Source organism: Lemur catta, chromosome 21 (genome assembly GCF_020740605.2).
Source record: "Lemur catta isolate mLemCat1 chromosome 21, mLemCat1.pri, whole genome shotgun sequence".
Taxonomy (NCBI): Eukaryota; Metazoa; Chordata; class Mammalia; order Primates; family Lemuridae; genus Lemur; species Lemur catta.
In genome coordinates this window covers 10,709,931-10,730,092 of record NC_059148.1, presented here as the reverse complement: position 1 = coordinate 10,730,092, position 20,162 = coordinate 10,709,931, and the positions used below count along the sequence as shown (strand labels likewise).

The 20,162-nt window shown below is 52.8% G+C and overlaps 1 protein-coding gene and 3 gene segments (V, D, J or C); all 4 read right to left on the bottom strand.

The window, feature by feature from the left end:
- Window positions 1-8,115, bottom strand: part of LOC123625664 — an 80,957-nt gene extending 72,842 nt beyond the window's left edge. Inside the window, 2 exon segments of the V gene segment in view lie at window positions 7,590-7,893; window positions 8,012-8,115. Of these exon segments, the coding sequence occupies window positions 7,590-7,893; window positions 8,012-8,057 (350 nt within the window).
- The window catches only part of LOC123625663 (immunoglobulin lambda-1 light chain-like), a 995,149-nt gene that overhangs the window by 103,524 nt on the left and 871,463 nt on the right, over window positions 1-20,162 (bottom strand). The window contains exons 1-2 of one of the 3 annotated variants that reach the window (XM_045534194.1): window positions 13,674-13,765; window positions 13,239-13,530 (exon numbers count right to left, since the gene is read on the bottom strand). The exons of the other annotated variants lie outside the window; for them this stretch is intronic. Coding sequence (XP_045390150.1) covers window positions 13,239-13,530; window positions 13,674-13,719 — 338 coding nt within the window. The 5' untranslated portion in view covers window positions 13,720-13,765. Of the gene's footprint in view, window positions 1-13,238; window positions 13,531-13,673; window positions 13,766-20,162 lie in introns of those variants that run through there. 3 annotated transcript variants of the gene reach the window in all.
- Window positions 1-20,162, bottom strand: part of LOC123625660 — a 636,038-nt gene that overhangs the window by 56,924 nt on the left and 558,952 nt on the right.
- Window positions 1-20,162, bottom strand: part of LOC123625661 — a 628,644-nt gene that overhangs the window by 62,626 nt on the left and 545,856 nt on the right.

The following is a 20,162-nucleotide window of genomic DNA, read 5'->3' as shown; positions in this document are numbered from 1 at the left end:
CCCATCTGCCTGTGTCACTGTGAGAATATTACCACTGCTGTCAAATGACTGACAGTAATAGTCGGCCTCGTCCTCAGTCTGGGCCCTGCTGATGGTCAGGGTGGCTGTGTTCCCCGATTTGGAGCCAGAGAATCGCTCAGGGATCCCTGAGGGTCGCTGGTTGTTATTATAGATGAGCAGCACAGGGGCCTGGCCCGGCTTCTGCTGGTACCAGTTTGCATAATAGCTCCTTATGCCATCGCCCTGGCAGGTGATGCTGGCTGTCTGTCCCAAAGCCACAGAGACTGAAGGCACCTGAGTCACCTGAGAGGAGGCCACATAACCTGCAAGAGAGAACAGGAAATGTGAGTCTGAGGGTGAGGGTCTCATTCCCAGAGGACTCCACACCCTGCAGCATCCCCTGTGCTGAGCTGAAGGTCAGGGCCGGGCTGATCCCTGGTGCTGTGGGGCTGAGCCTGGGGCAGCACCTGTGCAGAGAGTGAGGATGGGGAGCAGGAGAGGGGTCCAGGCCATGGTGACACCCCAGAGCTCTGCCTCTGAGCCCACAGCTGGGCAGGGACCTGCAGGGCTGTCTTATCACAGGAGGGGAGTCTCTTCATGCAAATCTACTTCCCTATTTCTTGTCACTTGTTGGGTGGCTGCCTGGTGAGCAGAGGATGCAAATCCTTCTCTATTTCCAATGTCTCTGAGATCTTGTCATAGCCCTGAGCCTGAAGGCCTCATGCTGGTAATTTCTCAAGTTCATTAATGGGCCACTTGGGTGTCAGGAATGGAGAGTGGATTTCACCTCTAGAAGGGCCTGGAAGGAAGCATCAGTCATGCCCTTTACATCTGAGCTCTACCAGGGGACTCTGAGCTACTCTTGTCCCCAAACCAAGGCCCACAGTGCCCCCTGGTGCCCACAGGAGGAATGCCACCCTTCGTGTGTCTCTAGATCATGCACAATATCTACTTCTGAGCACTTACTATGTGCCATGCACTGGTGAGTGACTTACAAGTGTAACCTCAGGAAGATTTTCACAGTGTGGGAGAGGAGGACTAGGAGCCCTGTGCCCTGGGCCTACTCTTCCTTAGGGATCAATGTTGGGAGCTGAAGTGTTTTTCCCCAGGTCCCCCAGACAGCAGAGAGTGGAGTCAGGATCCCTCCAGGAGACTCACCTGGGAGCCCGACCTTCCACCCTCCCTGCCCTGCCCCCACCTGAGCCCTGACTCCTGCTCCCCCTCATCCCAGGCCTCAGGGTCCCTCTAGACGTCCTTTGCTACTGCTGCCATCACAGCGTACCGAAGACCCAGTGGCCTAAACAGCAAAACTGACCTTCTGGCAGTTCCGAAGCTGGAGTCCAACCTAATGGTGTCTGTACGTTGGTTTCTCCTGACCTCTCTGTCCTTGGCCTACAGGGGGCGACCTTGCTGTGACCTCACAGGGTCTCTGCTCTGCAGGTTCCTCTCCTGTGTCTCGTATCTGTGTGTCAGAATTATCTCTCCCTAAGAAGACACCAGGCAGATTGGATCAGGACCCACCCTAAGGTCCTCATTTTCACTCAATCACCTCTTTAATGACCGTGTCTCTAAGTTCAATCCTATACTATGGGTGGGAGCTTTATGATATGAATCTGATGGGCACACATTTAAGCCAATACCCTTCTACTTTGTGGACTCCCAAAACTCATGTCTTTCTCACTTGTGAAATACATGCAGCCGCTTCTCATACCCCAAATCTTTCACTAACTCAGCATCCACTGTGAGTCCCAAATGTCACCTAAGTATCATCCAAATCAAGTGCGGGGGGAACTCCAGGTCTGATTCACCTGAGGCTTTTAATAATAACAGCTTTGTGGAGTTTCACCTGCCCTCCCTGTTGTCATCTGGGTTCTAAGAAAGGTCAAAGTTCCCATTTGATTTTCTACAATTGAAGGACACGGAGCAAGAAGTATGAGCAACTCGTGTGAGTTAGATGTGGGGTCATCGTATGTGCCCACTCCTGAAATCATTTAAAGTAATAACTTAAATGCTTTTGAAATGGAATTTAGTAAGTGGTAGCGATGGGATATCTTTGAGAGTATGTGGAAAAGAGAAATAATTGGTAGAGAAAATGAAATTAAAAATACCAATTTAAATTTTTTGAACACCATAATATGGCCCAATTAACTAAGATAAATCCTAGACAGAAATGGTAGAGTCAAATGCAAAGGAATCTCCCGTGTGTATATTAAACCACAAATTCCAGTTTTAGCCTTAAGCATCAACATGTTGATGTGCAAATACAGAAACCTCCCAGTGGTTACACAAAGGTGTATAATTTCCCTACTGGATGTTGAGTTTTCCTTGAGGTTCTCATGGGCTGAGGATGCCCTTGGCAGTGGGGAAGGAGGATGTCCCAGGAGACATCACCTAATACGCAGGAGAAAGGGGGAAGCTCTGAGTTACGGGAAATGACGACTTGCAAGGGAAGCACATGTCCACTAAGGAGGAGGTGCTCTTTCCCTGGCAGCTTCTTTTGGGATCTTTACAGTTTTCTGTCTCAAGCTCTCTTCTTTATTCTATGGTTAAACTATAAGTTTTGCACTATTCATTGCTTATATAAATATCCAGTATGGCTAAAACTCACAGTTCATTTATTCATTTATTTATAATTTACAGAATGTTGACCATGTCATTGGTTTTTTTTTTCTTTTTGAGAAAGAGTCTTGCTCTGTTGCCCGGGCTAGAGTCAGTGCCGTGGTGTCAGCCTAGCTCACAGCAACCTCCAACTCCTGGGCTTAAGCGATCCTACTGCCTCAGCCTCCCGAGTAGCTGGGACTACAGGCATGTGCCACCATGCCTGGCTAATTTTTTCTCTATGTATTTTTAGTTGGCCAGATAATTTCTTTCTATTTTTAGTAGAGACAGGGGTCTCACTCTTGCTCAGCCTGGTCTCAAACTCCTGACCTTGAGCGATCCACCCGCCTCGGCCTCCCAGAGTGCTAGGATTACAGGCCTGTGCCACCTCACCCGGCCTATGTCATTGGTTTTTGGTTTCAGTTACAATGCTGATGTTAAGGCCCTTATCTCAGAGTCTGTGCTGGATTTTTCTAGACTTTGATACAACCTGGCTTTGCCTATTTGTCCCCCGGACTCCGATCATCCATCTAGGGGAGTCTATTCCTGACACTGACATACTCCCAAAACAGGAAAAAATGAAACATAAACTTATGAGATTGTGACATAGGATTGTGTTGGACAGACCCAGGATTCAGTCAGATAGTGACATATGCATCTTCCTATGCAAAGAAAGACCCCAGGCCACGAGGTGATCAGAAGTAAACTATCATGTGCTCACAGAGATATCTTCATGTAGGATAATTCTACTTCTAGAAATTTACCCAATGGTCATATTCTCACTTGTAGAGGACATTTCGGGCCATATGTGTCTCGGACCTGGGAAACGTCCCTGGGAACGTCTCCTTGTTGTTCTGTTCTGAAAACATGCCTGTGGGCTTGCAGGTGAGTCAGGGTGCCCTGACCCCGCAAACAGGAGGGGCTGGAGAGTTCAGGATGCAAACTTCTGCTCTCTGGAGACAAAACAACAAGGAGTAGGACGTGCTGAGAGTAGGGACAGTGTGGGAAAAAGAAAATTGCAGTGGGACAGTTGCCGAACAGGCTGTGTTAAAAATAAAGACGCTGCAGCAGGAAGACACTGCAGTCTTGTACCTTCTTTGTGTGTGTGTGTCTCTGTCTCTGTGTTCATTCCTCCTTCCTGCATAACGGGCCACGACATCGCTTGAACCGAAAGGAGTGTGCAGAAGGTTACTCATTGTTGTATTATCTGTAAGATCTGAATCTTGCTGATAACCATTAGGGTTACTTGGTTAAAATATTACCAAGGAACGTGCTGCAGCCTTAGAATGAAAGGGGCAGAGCCCTGTGCCTGGGATGGCCTGGGAAGGATGTACAAGAAATGGTGCATGTAACAATCTTACACATGGAGCACCAGGACGGGGCCTCACCCTTCACTCCATCATATGCACAGTCTGTAGGAAGCAGGGCTTGAGACAGGAACATGGGCCTGTGTGACGTATTGAGGAATATTCTCCAAAGAAACCAGAAAAGGAGAATGAGGAGGAGGGTGGGGAAGGGACCGAGGTGAAGTCTGGCTGCAGCCTGCTCCTGTGGGGAAATCTGAATGACACCTGCACCCAGGTGTGTCCACCTTGGAGGCCAGGGCAAAGGGCTTGTGTCCCTGCACCAGGCGCTCATTTGCTCTGGGTGGTGGCGGTTGTGCGTGTAACTTCCAGACACCCCTTCATGAGACAACTTCACTTGAGAACCCCCAGCTCACCTGCAGGGGAGGCTGCAGGCTGGGAGACAGGCACGCCCGCTGTACGATGGTACCAATAGCACAGTGAGTATTTTGCATCAAGTAGTGAGTATGGAAAAAGTGGAAGTTGAAGCATTGGTCAAGGGTCAGGATAACCAGGTGTGCACAGTTGGGGCAGAGTCACCCCAGGGCTGAAAGAGGACAGACACCTCCCCCACCATGACAGGCTGATCTTGGAGCCTTCCCATCTCCACGCTGTGCACTGTCTTCTTTATCCCCTGTGGGGGCCAGAAAACAGAGAGTGACTTTGTGGAAGGGAAATCGCTCAGGGTGAGAAGGGCCATGAGGTCCCACTCCAGCAGCAGTGGGACATGCAGCTCTGAATAAGGAGGTGACAGGTGGCGCACCTTTTCAAACATGTGTCTGGCAGGAAGCCAAGTCCCAGCAAGTGGGAGAAGCCCGTGCGCCCCGTGTTAGGGAGCAGCCAGTCTCATTCTGCAGGCAGGTGCCCATCACGGCAAGGCCAGGGCTGCACAGCCCTCCTGGGGGGTCAGCGGGGACATGCAGTGGCGTCTGCACACAGGGGACCAGCAGGCGTAGACGGGATGCTCCCGTTCCCTGCTCCAGGACACTCAGACAGCCAGAGAATCCGCCTTCAGCTGGTTGCTGAGTGCCCTGTCAGCTGTGCCCACACAGTGTTTGGGCAACACAGTCACTGGGGAGCAAACGGGCAAGAGTCACTGTGGACTTGAGTCTATTTCCTCATGTTCTGAGATTTTCCTTCCATTAAGATTTAGAGACATGAGATAGCATCAACCTCAGGAAGAAGTAATTTGCCAATTTTTATTATCAACTATGGCTCCCAAATTGTGTCATAACTTCTTCAGATGTTTTTAAATTAACAAACATATTAGGATGGCCTTGATTTTGTGTGTCTCACCAATGTGCTCTTAAAAGGTCACCCATGTAATGCTCAGGGCCATGCATTTGGGACTGAGTGTGAGGACAGGGGTAGGGAAGGATCCGTGCGAGGACACAGAAGTGACCTTGCTCAGATTGTCACCCATAGACACATGAATCTGCTCACGCATAACAGAAACTGAATTGCTTACCCTGAAAGCTCCGGGTTGCTGTAATCAGGGGCAACATTTGGCATTTCCAAGCAGGAGGGGTGGTAGTGACTTCTGACCATTTGTTGAGCTATTGTCTGATCATTACCTGTGAAAAAGTTGTCTCATCTTACAAAAATGCAAGAAAGACTATAAACACAACTGCATATTCAATAGAAAAAACAGGGATATCACAAGAAAATATTACAGGTGGACAGAAAGCCCAGCCATTGCCATAATAGCAGGGAGGGCAGGCATGTTACAGAGGCTACTTCAAGAGAGACACACTCTCCTGACGCTGCACTGCACAGATTAGCAGCTGCAGGTATAGTGAACGCAGAGTCTGGAAATGTATTTTGTCAAGATTCTCTATACTGTGCCTCAGCTTTGAACAATCACACATAGAAAGACTAAGAAATCTGTTCAAATATGGAAAGATCTGTTAAAGAGAAATAATTACTGAGTTTCACACTAGCATGGGATTTAGAAGACATGGGGCCCAACTAGCCAGGGGTAAAAACAAAAAAGAAAAGGAAAATAATAATAGTAATATCAATAATAATCAAAGTTATCCAAAAAACAATTTGGAAAGGAAAAGTTTGAAGAGAGGCCAAGTCCAAACTTCTTTCAGAACAACTCAGGTTAGGGTCTCCCTCTGAGTTGCTTGACAGCCCAAGTGCTGGAGCTGCCAAGATGGCTCAGGTCGCTGGCCAGTGTCCTCCGTCCTGTTTCTCAGTGAACCCCCTTGTCCCCACCCCTCCAAGACATGACGGGGCAGACCGACGACCTGATGCTGGGCCAACTGCCCCATAGACCCTTCCTTCTGACTCCCGGATGCTGCCCCCAGTGGGAGCTCTCCCTTTTCCCTGAGCTCACCCACATCTGCCAAAGAGGTCAGGGACAGGGGCTGGTCCCCTCAGACCAGGGGCTAGGCCCCTGCTCTGGCCTCTGAATGCAGCCCCCACCGACACCTTGGCTGCAGCTTCCTGAGCAACTTGAGCCCGGACCATGGAACCAGCTGCTCTCAAGTTCTTGAGGCACCAAACTAATAGATCCCAAATATTTCTTCCCTCAACATGGAAAGTTTTAGGAATAATATCCATGCAGCAGTAGACAGCTAATGCACATTTTAAAATAAATTTTTCCCTGTGTATTTAAGGTATACACCATTATGTTACAGCATATATCTATAGTAAAAGGCTGACTTTGTTTTTAATATAATCTATGTAATTGAAATTTCTGAAGGCTAAATATTAATAATAGCTATGTTTAAAAACTGGCTCACAAATCCTAGAAAATTTAAATATTGCATCCAGTTCGTCTAATATTTTTTAAATTAATTCTCACAGATAGTAAATTAAGCAGGATTCCAGCTAGAAAGTTACTGTCCCCGTGGAAATTACACATGCTCCATGTCAGTGGGGAAGGGGTAACTCAGGGTGACTCTTCCCTGTGGGGCCATTTGGAACCTCCCATCCTACAGGGACACAGTGTACCTGTGGGTGTTTCCAGGACAGGGGTTCAGTGCTGTGAGGGGAGGGGCGATGGTGACAGAGCACAGACTGTGTCACTCAGACACTCCCCCGAGCAGCAGCCTGAGGTTTTGGAGCAAAGAGGAAGAAGAAGAACAAAAAAGCAACATCTTCCCCTTGTATTTATCCCTCCAAAGTACCTTCAGATCTTGTCCCAGGGGTATCTGCTTCAGGACAGATGTGCCAAGGATGAGCCCAGCAGGGAGGGCCACCTGCACTAGAGCCTGGTGGAAACCGGGTTGGGTAAGACGCCGTTTCTGGAGACGTCACTAATGACTCCTCTCCAGGCTGGTCCTCATGGGGTGGGAGACGGGGAGGCGTTTAGGGTGAGGATTTCCCTAAACAGCAGGGGCTGCGCCCAGCAGGCAGCTCCTTGTCACAGAGTCCCCGCCTTTGCAGACTAGAGACAGCTGCACATGTGGGACCACGTCACACAGGTAAGGGGGAGCTGTCATTGTCCTAGATGGTCACCCAGAGAGCAGGTTGGACTTCAGGGAGGGAGAGGAGGGGCTGGGAGGGGAGGGAATCCCCAGGCGTGTGGCCTGCAGCCCCCTCTGCACAGGGAGGGGAAGCGTCTTCAGAGCAGGAGGGGCTGTGAGCTCAGGGCAGGTTTTGGTCTCACTTCCCCAGGAACTTGCACCACTGTGGACAGTGCCACCACTCCTATAGGAGCTGCAGTAATAGTCAGCCTCGTCCTCAGTGCGGAGCCCTGAGATGGTCAGGGAGGCCGTGTTGCCAGACTTGGAGCCAGAGAAGCGATCAGGGGTCCCCGAGGCCCGAGTAGTCACAGCATAAATCAGGAGTTTGGGGGCTGTGCCCGGGTGCTGTTGGTACCAGGAGACATAGTCATAACCCCCAACGTCACTGCTGGTTCCAGCACAGGAGATGGTGACCGACTGTCCCAGAGTCCCGGACACGGAGGGAGGCTGGGTGAGGGCAGACTGGGCCCCGGACCCTGAAAAGAGGGAGAAACACACTCTGGTGAGTCCGTGCGGGGCCCCAGGGGAGCCTGAGGAGCAGCAGACCAAGGGTCAGCCCAGAGGTCCCTGAGGGCCCTTTCTCGGAGGTGTCACCTGTGCCCTGAGAGAGGAGGGAGAGGAGGAGCAGAGCCCAGGCCATGGTGGAGACCCCCAGAGCGCTGCCCCTGAGCCCAGCGCTGGGCCTGCTCCAGCCTCTCTTATCCCTGCTCAGAGGAGGGGCCTCCATGCAAATCCGCGTCCTGAGCCGCCTCTCCTGCCCGCCCTGCCCTGGGCCTGCACTGGGGACTTCTGGGTCCCTGGACAGCAGGGCTCAGCTGAGGGGACTGAAACTCACAGTTTGTATATTGTGATATCAGGGACTTCCTTTCTTTCTACTGATTTGCATGGGACAGATAGACCTGCTGAAGTCCCTCAGCCTAGTGAGCTCCTGGCCTTTCAGTGTCCCTGCTGTGATGTGACAATGACTCTGTGGCCCTCCCAGGCCTGGGCACACCCTGCAGTGTCCTCTGCTGGGCACCTCCCTCCTGGGTCTCTGTGTGGATAGGAAATGGGGCCCCCACCCCGTGGAGACACCTGCTGTGCTGTTGGTCTCAGGTGTCCCCAGCTGCAGCCCTGTCCCCACCCCCCCCACCCTGGGTACTGAGGCATCTGCAGCATCGAGTCCCTCAAGCACATCAGTCACCCCCAGGCCACCCACCCACACGTCCCATGGAGCACCCAGGGGCACCTACAGGAGGAATCCCGTGGAGGGACCAGGAGTTGCAGAAGCGGCCACCACCCTTACTTGGAGTCTGCTGCTCTCAGTTCTGCCATTACCACCTGTGAGCAGGTGACTTTTCCCTTCTGGGACCCCGGTTCTCAGCCTGAGAAATGAGGACCATGAACTCCACTCTGCACCGTCCATGAGCCATGGAGATGTGACCAAGAGTGAGACAGGGCGAGCTGGTAACAGACATTACTGCGTGCACCACAGTGACAGTCACCATGAATTTCTGATTTGTTGAAAGATTTAATTCCATTTTACTGTGATTCATGTTTTAGGGTCACCGGGATGTTTGTTTCCTGCTTTCTTATTTTCCCATCTCAGGACACCCTCGGGCACCACCCAGCTGTCCTCTGTCCCCCCTGGGATGCTGAGGAGGCACCGACGTTCCAGGAACACGTGTGTGTGTTGATTCCCTCAAAGCTTCTCACCGTGTTCAGCTTCTCTTGTTCTCCCTGTTGCCAGTGATGAGACTCCTCTAATATTCTAAGTTAAAATGGCTGCTGATGAGTTCAGGTCCCATCTCAGTACTGTGACACAGAGGACCCTGTCTCCCCTCCTGGGTTCACCTGTGAAACCAGTGCCAAAGTGCAGAGCAGCTATTCGAGGACCAGGACAAGTGACACACATGAAAATGGCACCAGCATTTCAAATACCACAGAGTCACTGTGAGATCCCCAGTGTTTCTCTGTGTCCCTTTCCTGGGCTCAAGGCAGCCCCAAAGCTGAAGGGCACAAACCTGAGAACAGAAAGGAACCCACACGTGCCCTCTTGGTCAGGATTGGGGACGGGAAAGGAAAGTCCTGGTGCTCAGAGTGAGTCAGGGAGATGCACGTTTTGTTTGCCTTTATGTTTCTCTCTCTCTCCATATCCCAGACTCCCAGATATGCTATGGGGCAGCTGCAGTGACCCTGGAGGTAACAGGAAATTTTCCTTGTTGTTTCAAGGGCTGTTCTCCCTCGAGGGGAACTCAGACCCGTGTGGTATGTTTCTCCTCTCCTCGGGCCACTGGGTCCCTGTAATGGCCTCATTAAGGAAGTTCCTGCCCTGCCAGGGAAGTAAAGTTCCAATGTTGGAACCAAATGACCAACAAGAAATAAACCAGGGACTGGGAACACTGAGAATGTGAACAGGGACGAGCTTGGGAAAGCGACTGTGTGACTCGTGTATGAATTCTGGCCTCACCCCCACGCCGTGCAGGCCCCGATCTGGGCTACATGGGTGCCACAGACTTTTAGCATAAAAATGATGGATCAATCACCTTTCAGAGCTCACATAGGAGACTTCATGGTGCACACCCAAAACAGGTAAATACCACGGCAAAGGCATAGAAATCAAAGTGACATGATCAACCTTATCCACAGTAGAATGTTTGGAACTTGCAGCGTGAACCCCCCCTTAGTCGTTTGCCTGTGCAGATACAACTATCAATATATGATATAAAGAACCCAAAGCTCCATGACATAATATTGGATATGTTCAGCATGGAACCCAAAATCACTTGACATACTAAAAAGCAGGAAAACCTCAAATGAAATGGGAGAGAATGGACACATCATTACCCAGAGATGACACAGTTGGCATTATCTGAAAAAGGCCTTAGAGCTGCTGATATAAAAATCCCCAAGAAATAAGAGAAAACACTGTTGAAATGAATGGCAAGAAAGTTTTCAAAAGTAATAAATGATACAATAGAAGATAAAGTGGAGCTTCTAGAAACACAGCAAACCAAAATGAAAACCACATGCTATTCCAACCAGATCAGACACTGCAGAAGACAACATTAGAGAGTTTGAAGCCACTGCCACAGAAACTAATGAAACTAAAACATACAGAAAAAAAAAAACAACAATCTACCCCCCCCCAAAAGAGAAAAATCAGCAATGATTTTTGGGATGACTCCATAATGCCTGTTATTCATGTTATTTAATCTCGAATGTGGAAGACACAGAGAAGAAATAATGGCAAAATAATAGACCGAGCCTAATGAAAGATATAACCCAAGTTTCAAGAAATTCAATGAGTTTGAATAACAGAGATGGAAACCACATAAGGTCCGCTGTCACCAATGTTCTTGCTTTGGCAAAAGTGCTTCTAGAGGCCTCTCCAGGCTTCAGTGACAGCACCGGAGCTGCCCTGCAGGGATGTCAGTGCACTGTGCCTGGAGCAGGGGTGGGGGAGGAGTGACACTGGCAGGGGTGAGTGGAGCTGTGTGAGGGGAAGGTGGGTGTTGGATCCTCTGCCCCTCCTGACAGTGAGGCTAAGTCCCGGCTCACTCCTGCCCAGGTGAGAACTCGACAGGGAGTGACAGTCACCTCTCTGCACGAGGCCAGGCCAGGCAGGGCAGGCAGCGTGGGCACCACGAGGCCACCGTGTGCTCACGAATGTGGAGTCTGTGACCAGCCCTGTGCACTCACCCTTCCCCATTCCTCCCCTTTATTGTGAGGTCAAAGTGCCCAGCCCATTTCTGAAGAAGCTGACAGTGACAGGATTCTGACAGCACTGGTGTGATCTGAAAGCCGAGATGGACCGTCCAGGTGTGTCTGACCCAGACTCTCACCTGTACTCTCCACTCTGCACCGGGCTGGCCTTGATCGTGAGCCACGACCCCGTGTCCCCATCAGCCCTAAATCCCTGTCCCTCTGCACCTTCCAGAGAGGGGATCTTGCAATATTCCTCAGGGGAACATTCTGAGCAAAGAAACAGGAAGTTTGAATCACCCGATCCCTGGACAGGATTCCTGCCAGAGGTCAGGACCTGGCCACACCCCAGCAGTGGCAGATGCCTGGTGGTGGAGGGTCTTTTTTCTCCCCTGTGGTCACCTGCTGCTCAGAGCTTCAGGAGGGCTCTTATCCCCTCACAGGGAAGCTCAGCCAGACCCTGGCCTGAGTGTGTGATGGGCGTCCTGTCACGGACACGCTGTCCTCTCCTTACCCAGCTGGCTCCCTGCTGGCACTCACTGTCCCAGATCCTCAGCAGGTGCTCTTGGGTGACGCTTAGTTGACACAATGTAAAGGGAAGCGATGGAGTGATGGACCCAAAATCTGGGTGCTGGCGAGTTGCGCAGTGACATGGATGGCGTGATCTGGGCAGATGCAGGGGAGGGTGGATGTGGTTTGCATTTCATGTTCTTTCATGAACTAAAAATGTTCATTTCATACACACTTATGTAGGTACGGTACCACTCGTAATAAAATATATCAAACATTGAAATATAGTTGACATAAATTATTTTACTGTCTTAAACTACATAGGAAGGGTCTCAGAACACATACAGAAGTGAACAAAGTTTCCGTGAACAGATATAAAAATAAGATGCGAGGACAGACCTCGTGCACATTTTGGAGGTGGTGGCAACCACATCACCAGGATTCATGACCATGAGCCAAGGGAAGACAGAGACAGAGCCAGTGGCAGGCACGGCTGCTCCTGCTGCTCTGGACAAGCTGAGACTGAGGCCGCGGCCCCTCCCTGCCCCTGCAGCTCCTCCCCTGTGTGTCCAGACAGCGGGAGGGAAGCAGGGACGATGCCCCTCAAGGGGGTTCCGGGGAGGCCCCAGGGTGGGAGCAGAGTCAGGATTTCACTGTCTCCAAACGTGGTTCCTAACAGTGAATGCTGTATTTTTACTTGATCACGTGCACTGCGGGGATGGTGCGTTTCCATGTCAACAATCCTGCAAGGGTTCTCTGCCCTGGACTGTGACGGAAGAGACACGTCAGTCGTGAGCGAGCGCCAGTCAGCTGGGACCAGACACCCAACACGGGAGATCTGTGCATGGAACATTGTTCCCTTGTAAACATGACTGACGTCATGATAGACGCTGCCATGTGATGAACCTCGAGAACATTTCGCCAAGGGAGAGATGCCAGGTACAAAGGCCACCTACTGTGTGATCCACACGTGGGACACGCCCACTATAGGCAGGTCCTTAGAGACAGAGAGAGAGTGGCAGGGCTCAGGGATGTGGGAAACAGGGGGTGACAGGTAACAGGGGAGGTGCTTGTGTAAGGGACATTAAAAGTGTTCTGGGATTACAGAGTGTTAGGGGTCGCATGTCCCTAGTAATATATTAAAAACCACTGACTTATACAACTTAAAATGGTGGAATTTATGGAACAGGAGTTATATTTCCCCCAAAGTGTAAAGGCCTAGTGGGTTTATGGATGCCACATACTTTCAAATGATTCAGTAAATACATATATTTTGTGTGCATGTGCCTGTGTGTGCATACATATATATAACATGTACAGATACATAGACAAGCACATATATACATACATGATACACATATACAATAATATACATGTATATATGTACACAGAGAGAAAGAGAATAGAAAGCATTTATGACAACATGATAAAAGTTGGTGATTCTGGGACTAGGTTATTTAGGAGTCTCGTATATTATTTTTTTAAAATTTACCTTCAACCTGTAATTATCTCAATATCAAATTATTCAAAGAATAAAGCAAATGAGACCCTTACATTAGTAGTGAGGTGCTTGAGCTCACAGGGGGTTTTGGTCTCACTTCCCCGTGAACTTGGACCACTGTGGAAAGTGTCACTTCCTGCATATGAGCCGCAGTAATAGTCAGCCTCGTCCCCAGACTGGGCCCCGCTGATGGTCAGGGTGGCCGTGGTCCCTGATTTGGAGCCAGAGAATCGCTCAGGGATCCCTGAGGGCCGCTGGTTGTTATTATAGATGAGCAGCACAGGGGCCTGGCCTGGCTTCTGCTGGTACCACTGTGTACTATAGCTATTTACAATGTCTCCCTGGCAGGTGATGCTGGCCGTCTGTCCCAAGGCCACAGACACTGCAGGCACCTGAGTCAGCTGAGAGGCCACAGAACCTGCAAGAGAGGACAGGAGAGGTGAGTCTGAGGGTGAGGGTCCCATTCCCAGAGGGCCCCACACCCTGTGACATCCCCTGTGCTGAGCTGAAGGTCAGGCCAGGCTGATCCCTGGTGCTGTGGGGCTGAGTCTGGGGCAGCACCTGTGCAGAGAGTGAGGAGGGGGAGCAGGAGAGGGGTCCAGGCCATGGTGACACCCCAGAGCTCTGTCTCTGAGCCCACAGCTGGGCAGGGACCTGCAGGGCTGTCTTATCACAGGAGGGGAGTCTCTTCATGCAAATCTGCTTCCTTCCCTCTCCTGACTTGTGGGGCAGCTCCCTGGTGAGCAGTGAACACTGCTCTGTCCCATCCCCCAGTGTCTCTCTGAGCTCTGGTCTGAGCCCTGAGCCTGAGGGCCCCATGCAGGCAATTACCTAAGTTCAAAAGAAGGGCCAGGGGTGTCAGGAGTGGAGAGTGGATTTCACCTGATAAAAAGGGCCTCAAAGGAAGCATCACATCATGGTCTTTGCACCTGAGCTCTACCAGGGGCCTTGGATTTAGTCAGTTGCACATATCAAGGCCCACAGTGCCCCCTGCTGCCCACAGGAGGAATGGCATTCTACAGGTGTCACTAGCTGATGAAAAGTGACTGCTTCTGAGCCCTTGACACCTGCCAGACCCTTGGCTGAGTGTTTTACAAGTGTAACCTCTTGTTTTCCAGGAAGTTTCTTCCCTCTCAGTGAGGACGGATTTCCAGGAGTTGAACAATTCACAGCCACACAGCAGCAGGTAACAGAAATGGGATTCAAGGACAGACCCCCTGCCTGGAGCCCCAGCCCTGGAGGACTGTGTTATTCCTGTGACCCCTACCAGTGACGACATGGCAGAGTGACTCCAACCCCGCAGTCTGAGGTGTTTTCCTGTCACCAGCAACAACTCTGGGAGCTGCCCCCTACTCTTGGGGTCATTACTGCTCAGTTGCCCTTGGCGGTGACCCTGCTGTGCCTTTGCTGAATCTGCTCTTTGCTGCCCTCCCAGCAGCAGACCCGCTGCTTCCTTCCACCCAGTGAGAGGCCACTGCAGGGGCTGCTGTGCCATAAAGTCGCTCCCTGGGTTGTGCAAAAGAACGGCCCCTTTCAGGAAGCCAGATCCCACCTGATGGCTTCACAATGACACCTCTGGGGGGGACGAGACCATTCATCCCTCCAGGGTCAGGGGCTGGACTGCAGGTGATGCTCACACACGGGCCCTGAGCAATCTGCCGTTAGTTATGACCTGCACTTGGTGCTCCAAGAGATGGTAAGACTCTGGGATGACAGCTTCCTTGTGCTCTGTCCCTGTGCCTGGTGAGACTTGAAGGTGGCATCAGGTGTTGATACTGTCACCAGGTTCACAGCCTTGTGTTGGGGTGCCCTCTTTCTAAGAAATCCTAAGAAACCACAGATCTGGATTGTCCCATCATCTGCAGGTTGTGGAGAGGTCCACCCTGGCTGCACGGGCAGCTCTGAGGGACATTGTCCATAGGACACGCTCCTCCCGGCCCAGAAGGAACAACACAGTGTCTCGAGCCTCCTCCTGTCCCACAATCACACGCTGCAGTGTCAAATGTGAGCCACCCTGTGCTCTGTAAACACACAGTCACTGCTGTGCTCAGACACAGTCCCTCCCTCCCAGAGCAGAGGCTGCCATGACGGGAGGCATTAGATGAGATACTACATGTGTTAAGCGTGTTGCAAAAGGGGACACGCTGAGTCCTATGGGAACACGCAGCAAGAGCCTCTCACTAGTCTTGAGCCCCGGGGGTGGCCTCCCTGAGGAAGGGCCTTTTAAACAGAGACACGAAGGCTGATTTGGGGATGAGCAGCTGAGGATTGTTCCAGAGAGAGCGAGGAGGGGCAGGGAGCTGAGACACACTGTGGGGAGGGGGAAGTGCGTCATTACCAAGTGCAAGGTGCCCTCAGGGCCTGGCACACCTGGGTCCTGTGGGGCTGAAAAGATGCAGGTGACAGACTGAGCCCGACTCCACATGGGCTGGACCCCTCCCCAGCCATTTGCATCCTGCAGTAACTTGTAAATCAGCCACCTCACCTGTCCCCTGTCCTCTCTTTGGTAAGGACAGTAGAAGAAATACCTGAAAACCTGAAAAGAAAGGCCTGTCCCAGTGCAAAGTAGACAAAAGTAGCTGGAGGCGGGATCCCAAGGTGACAGCCCTGAACTGTCCCCACTTGCTCACAAAGCCACCTGTCCATCACACATGGCACCTCTGCTGAGCAGGTCGAGAATGTGTCTGAGCACACAGGCCTCAGGCGGGGACTGAACCTCTGCTCCCAGGTGTCCTCAATGAGCTGATGCTCCCAAGCTCTCACCTCCCCACGTGGTGGGACAGAGTTCGAGGCCACATTGCCTCAGCCTTGAACCTGAGAGATGCCCCATTCCAAGGGAGGTGACAGGGAACCCTGAGATATGACAGAAGTCAGAGGCTCAGCAGGGGTCTGTTCTCACTTCCTCATCACGTGGGAGGTGCAGACAGAGCCCCTCCCCCACCCCACACGGGAGCAACAGCAATAACCCGCCTGGTCGCCGGGCTCCCGGGGTGCTCAGGGGAGCTGCCCTGTCAGACCTGGGGCCTGGGCAGCGTCTGGGGTCTCTGAGTTTTGCTTCTTGACCCCTCAGCTGTGCGGGCTCTGCCCTGTTCTGTGGGTAAAAGGAGACGCGGCTGTGACCCCAGAGCTGCTGCTGCTCCAGCACAAGAGACGGGACCGACTGTCAGGGGTCCAGGAGCAGGAGGGGCCGAGTCAGCACAGCCAGGGCCCCAGGCCTGAGGGCAGGACACGTGTGGGGTGGCCAAGGGCACGGCCAAGCCCGGGGGGCCAGGTGCTGTGGGTTGGATGTTTGTCCCCCACACTCAGGGGGAAATGTGATCCCCAGTGTTGGAGGTGGGGCCTAATGGGGCGTGCTGAGGTCACGGGGGCAGATCCCTCGTGGGTAGATGAACGCCCTGTCTTGGGACAGTGAGTCTCACTGTGTTATTAATAGTTCCAATGACAGCTGATTGCTCAAAAGAACCTGGTGCCTTATGTGTCCCTCTCATTTCCTCTCTGGCCATGTGATCTCTGCACTCCTGGGCTCCCCTTCCCCTTCACCTTCCTCAGGGCAGCCTGAGGCCTCACCACATGCACATGCCCCATCTTCAATTTTCCAGACATCTGAGTTATGACCCCATTAAATCTCTTTTTGTTTATAAATTGCCCACCCGCGGGTGCTCACTATGGCAACACAAGTCAGACTAGGACACCTTGGGAGGAGGGAGAGAAAGTCCCTCTTCCTCCACTTAAGGGTCTTCCTTGGGTGTGTGTCACTGTGCCTGAGTTAGGAGGGTGATGAGGGCTCATCCACCCAAAGTGTGGTTCTGGCAGGACCAGCGACACCAGCCTCACCTGGGAGCTGCCAGACACGGAGAGTCTGGGCCCCCCCAGCCCTGCCGAGGCTGCGTCTGCATCTCAGGGAGACCCTCAGGGGACCTGTGAGCTCCTGGACATGTCAGAAGCTCTGGTGTGAGCCACAGTGGAAAGTGTCACTTCCTCTGCTGTTATCAAGCCCTGTGTCCTTCCAGTCATTTGAGGCCACCTGGGTGTGGTGCTTAACTGCCCTGCCCTCAACACATTGAGTCTGATTCGGGTGCTTGACCCTGTCATGATGGGAAGAAATGTTTTAAGAACAGACATTTCTATGATCTACATGTGTGGTGCATTGGGGACAGGGTGACATCCCACTGAGGTGACCAGATAGAAATACATGGTTCCTGTCATGTATCTTGTTGTCGCTCCAGTAGCTAAAGTCTAGGTGAAGGAGTGTCCTGTGTGGGGACAAAGCGAGGCTCACAGGTAGCCGTGGCCATCACAGGGGATCCTGCACAGCTGTGGTGTGAGTCGTCCTGGGTCATACGTAGCACGAGCAGGTTTCCTGCCCGCTGACCAGGTTGACTCTCTCCTGCTCACTCCTGGGACAAGCTCCCTCCTTGCTCCCTCCAGGTCTGCACTCGGGGAGGACAAATGTCCTTCTGGAAACCCCGAGCTGCAGCTGTCTCTGGGCTGATGAGCACATCTCATCTCTAGGGTGTGGTGTCCCTTACGTCACACACACGTGTCCTCCCACTGTCCTGGATGGCACATTCTCAGGGAGCAGATAAGACAACGGGTCCCTCACCTGTCCCTGGTTGTGCTGAGAGGGCCAGAAACCCTGTCACTTCCCAGTGCAGCTGTCCTGAGAGGTCTCCATGAGCCTGGGCCTCACAGAGCCATCCTCACTGCAGCCCAAGCAGCAGGGAAACGTGTCAGAATTCCCTTTGTATTGTGGTTTTAGCAAAGATTGAGTTCTCTTCAAAATCATGTACTTTGAAATGCAAGTCCTTATAGATACGCGTTCACGGGTTCGTGGGTTGGAAAATGTCTCCAAAGGGCCTGGTCCCTGCGTCCATCTGCACTTTCAAAATCGCTAATTCAGACGTCAGACATGTCTGCAGAGCACAAGGTCTCATAAAGCACATGGAGAAGGGCGAGTTACACAACCAAGGGAGAAGATGGGGCAAGATGTGAGCATGTCACTGTCCCCTTCACCTCTTGCACATGGGATCCACGTTTCCAAGGTGCACCCAGGCCAGGTGGGCGACGGGCAGCTGAGATTCACGCTGCAAATCCCACCTTCAGAGCACAGGTTCCTTCCTCTTCCTCCTCCACCAGCCGACCTTGTCCCCGGATGCACATCAGGGGTAGGGTGTCCTCAGCCCCCGTCTGTCCCTCTGTGCAGCAGCTATGGTGACCTTCCATTGAGGGTCACATGCAGAGTCTACAGGGGACACGGTGCTACCGACCACAGCAGCCGGGGCTCAGCCACTCGCAGGGAGCACGTCCTGTGGAGCAGAGCATGCACTGTGTCACTCACACACCCGCACGGCCTCTGTGCAGGGACATGGCCCACTGCTCCCGTGAACATTGTGCTTTCTCATGGCACTTTTCCCAGAGTTTTTTCCAAGTTTCTTGTTGCAAGTAACCGTGGCTTAGAAATGCCCGTGAGAGGCAGCAAACAACCAAGTGTGAGCTTGGGAATCCTGAGGACCCTGATTGGTGACAAATGAACCAGCCACAATAGACATCCTTGCAGAACTGGGAAAGTGTGGGGTCAGAATCAGACTCTGAGATGGAGATTTGCAGGCACAGAGGACCTGGGGGGACCAAGGGAGGCGGCACCTGGCAGAGGGGACAGTCACCACGATGCAGCTGCCACCAAGGCTGCAGGCACCCAGGCAGGGAGCTCTGAGCTGGGGCCCTCCAAGGTCATTCTAAACTGAGGCAGGGCTGGGATCCAGGCACACGCTGTCATCAGACTGGGCCTCTCTGGGAGGGGCACACACTGGGGACACAGTTTTCTGCACCCAGCGGCACTTCCCAGCGAGCGCTCAGCTCTGAGCTGCAGGGTGCTCACCAGGGCCGGGTGGGTGGGTCACCCTGAGGAGGGGACACGATGTCCACTTCAATAGTTTGCTCTATTCAGAACCTCAGGCTGCCGTGGGATCTTCGGGCTCAGGACGTCAGCAGGGCTGGGCCATTCCCAGGACAGATCCCAGCAGTTGGTCTGACCGTCACCACCATACGGTCATCCAGGGACAGGACAGTGAACGGAGGTCTCTCTGCATCTGTCCTTCCACTCAGACCCTCATTCTCTACTCACCCAGTGGCCCTGATTGACAAGATAATCCTGCTCCTGCCAGGCCGTGTCCACCCCTGGCCCACCCTCTGCAGAGCCTGCCCGTGGGGGCCACCCTGCTCGTGCTGTGTCCACAGTCCTCCTGGGCTCGAGGGAGAGGGTGACACAGATGAGAGAGGGGTTTGTGTCTCACTTCCCCATCTGCCTGTGTCACTGTGAGCAGTGTTGCTGTCCCACACCTGACAGTAATAGTCAGCCTCGTCCCCGGCCTGGGTCCCGCTGATGGTCAGGGTGGCCGTGTTCCCTGAGTTGGAGCCGGAGAATCGCTCAGGGATCCCTGAGGGCCGTTTGCTGTCATTATAGATGATCAGCACAGGGGCCTGGCCGGGCTTCTGCTGGTACCATTGCACATTTTTACCCCCAATGTTGTTTCCCCCACAGGTGACCCTGGCCGTCTGTCCTGGGGACACTGACACTGATGGTGGCTGAGTCAGCTCATAGGAGGCCACGGAGCCTGCAAGGAGAGAAATGAGGACAGAAAAGGCTTGAGACCGAGGGGCTCATTCCCAGGAGACCTTTGCACCTGCCTGGCCTGGACCAGCCAGGGATGAAAGGGCCCTCAGGGCACCAGCGAGCACAGGGTGGGGGTCTCAGCCCCACCGGCCCCTCATCCTGCAGCAGGGTCAGAGCCCCCTGCCCACCACAGCCAGGGCCCTGCTGAGCTCAGAGGCAGGGCCAGGCTTGTCCCCGAGCCCTGGGGCTGGGCGGCTGGGGGACCCTGGGCAGCACCTGTGCAGTGAGCGAGGAGGCCGAGGAGGAGAGGGGTCCAGGCCATGGTGGAGGCGCCCCCGATGCTGCTTCCCCAGGCCCAGGCTGGGCAGGCGCCTCCCAGGCCTGTCTTATCCCCTTGCTGGAGAGACCTGCCCTGATGCAAATCAGCCCTGGCCAGG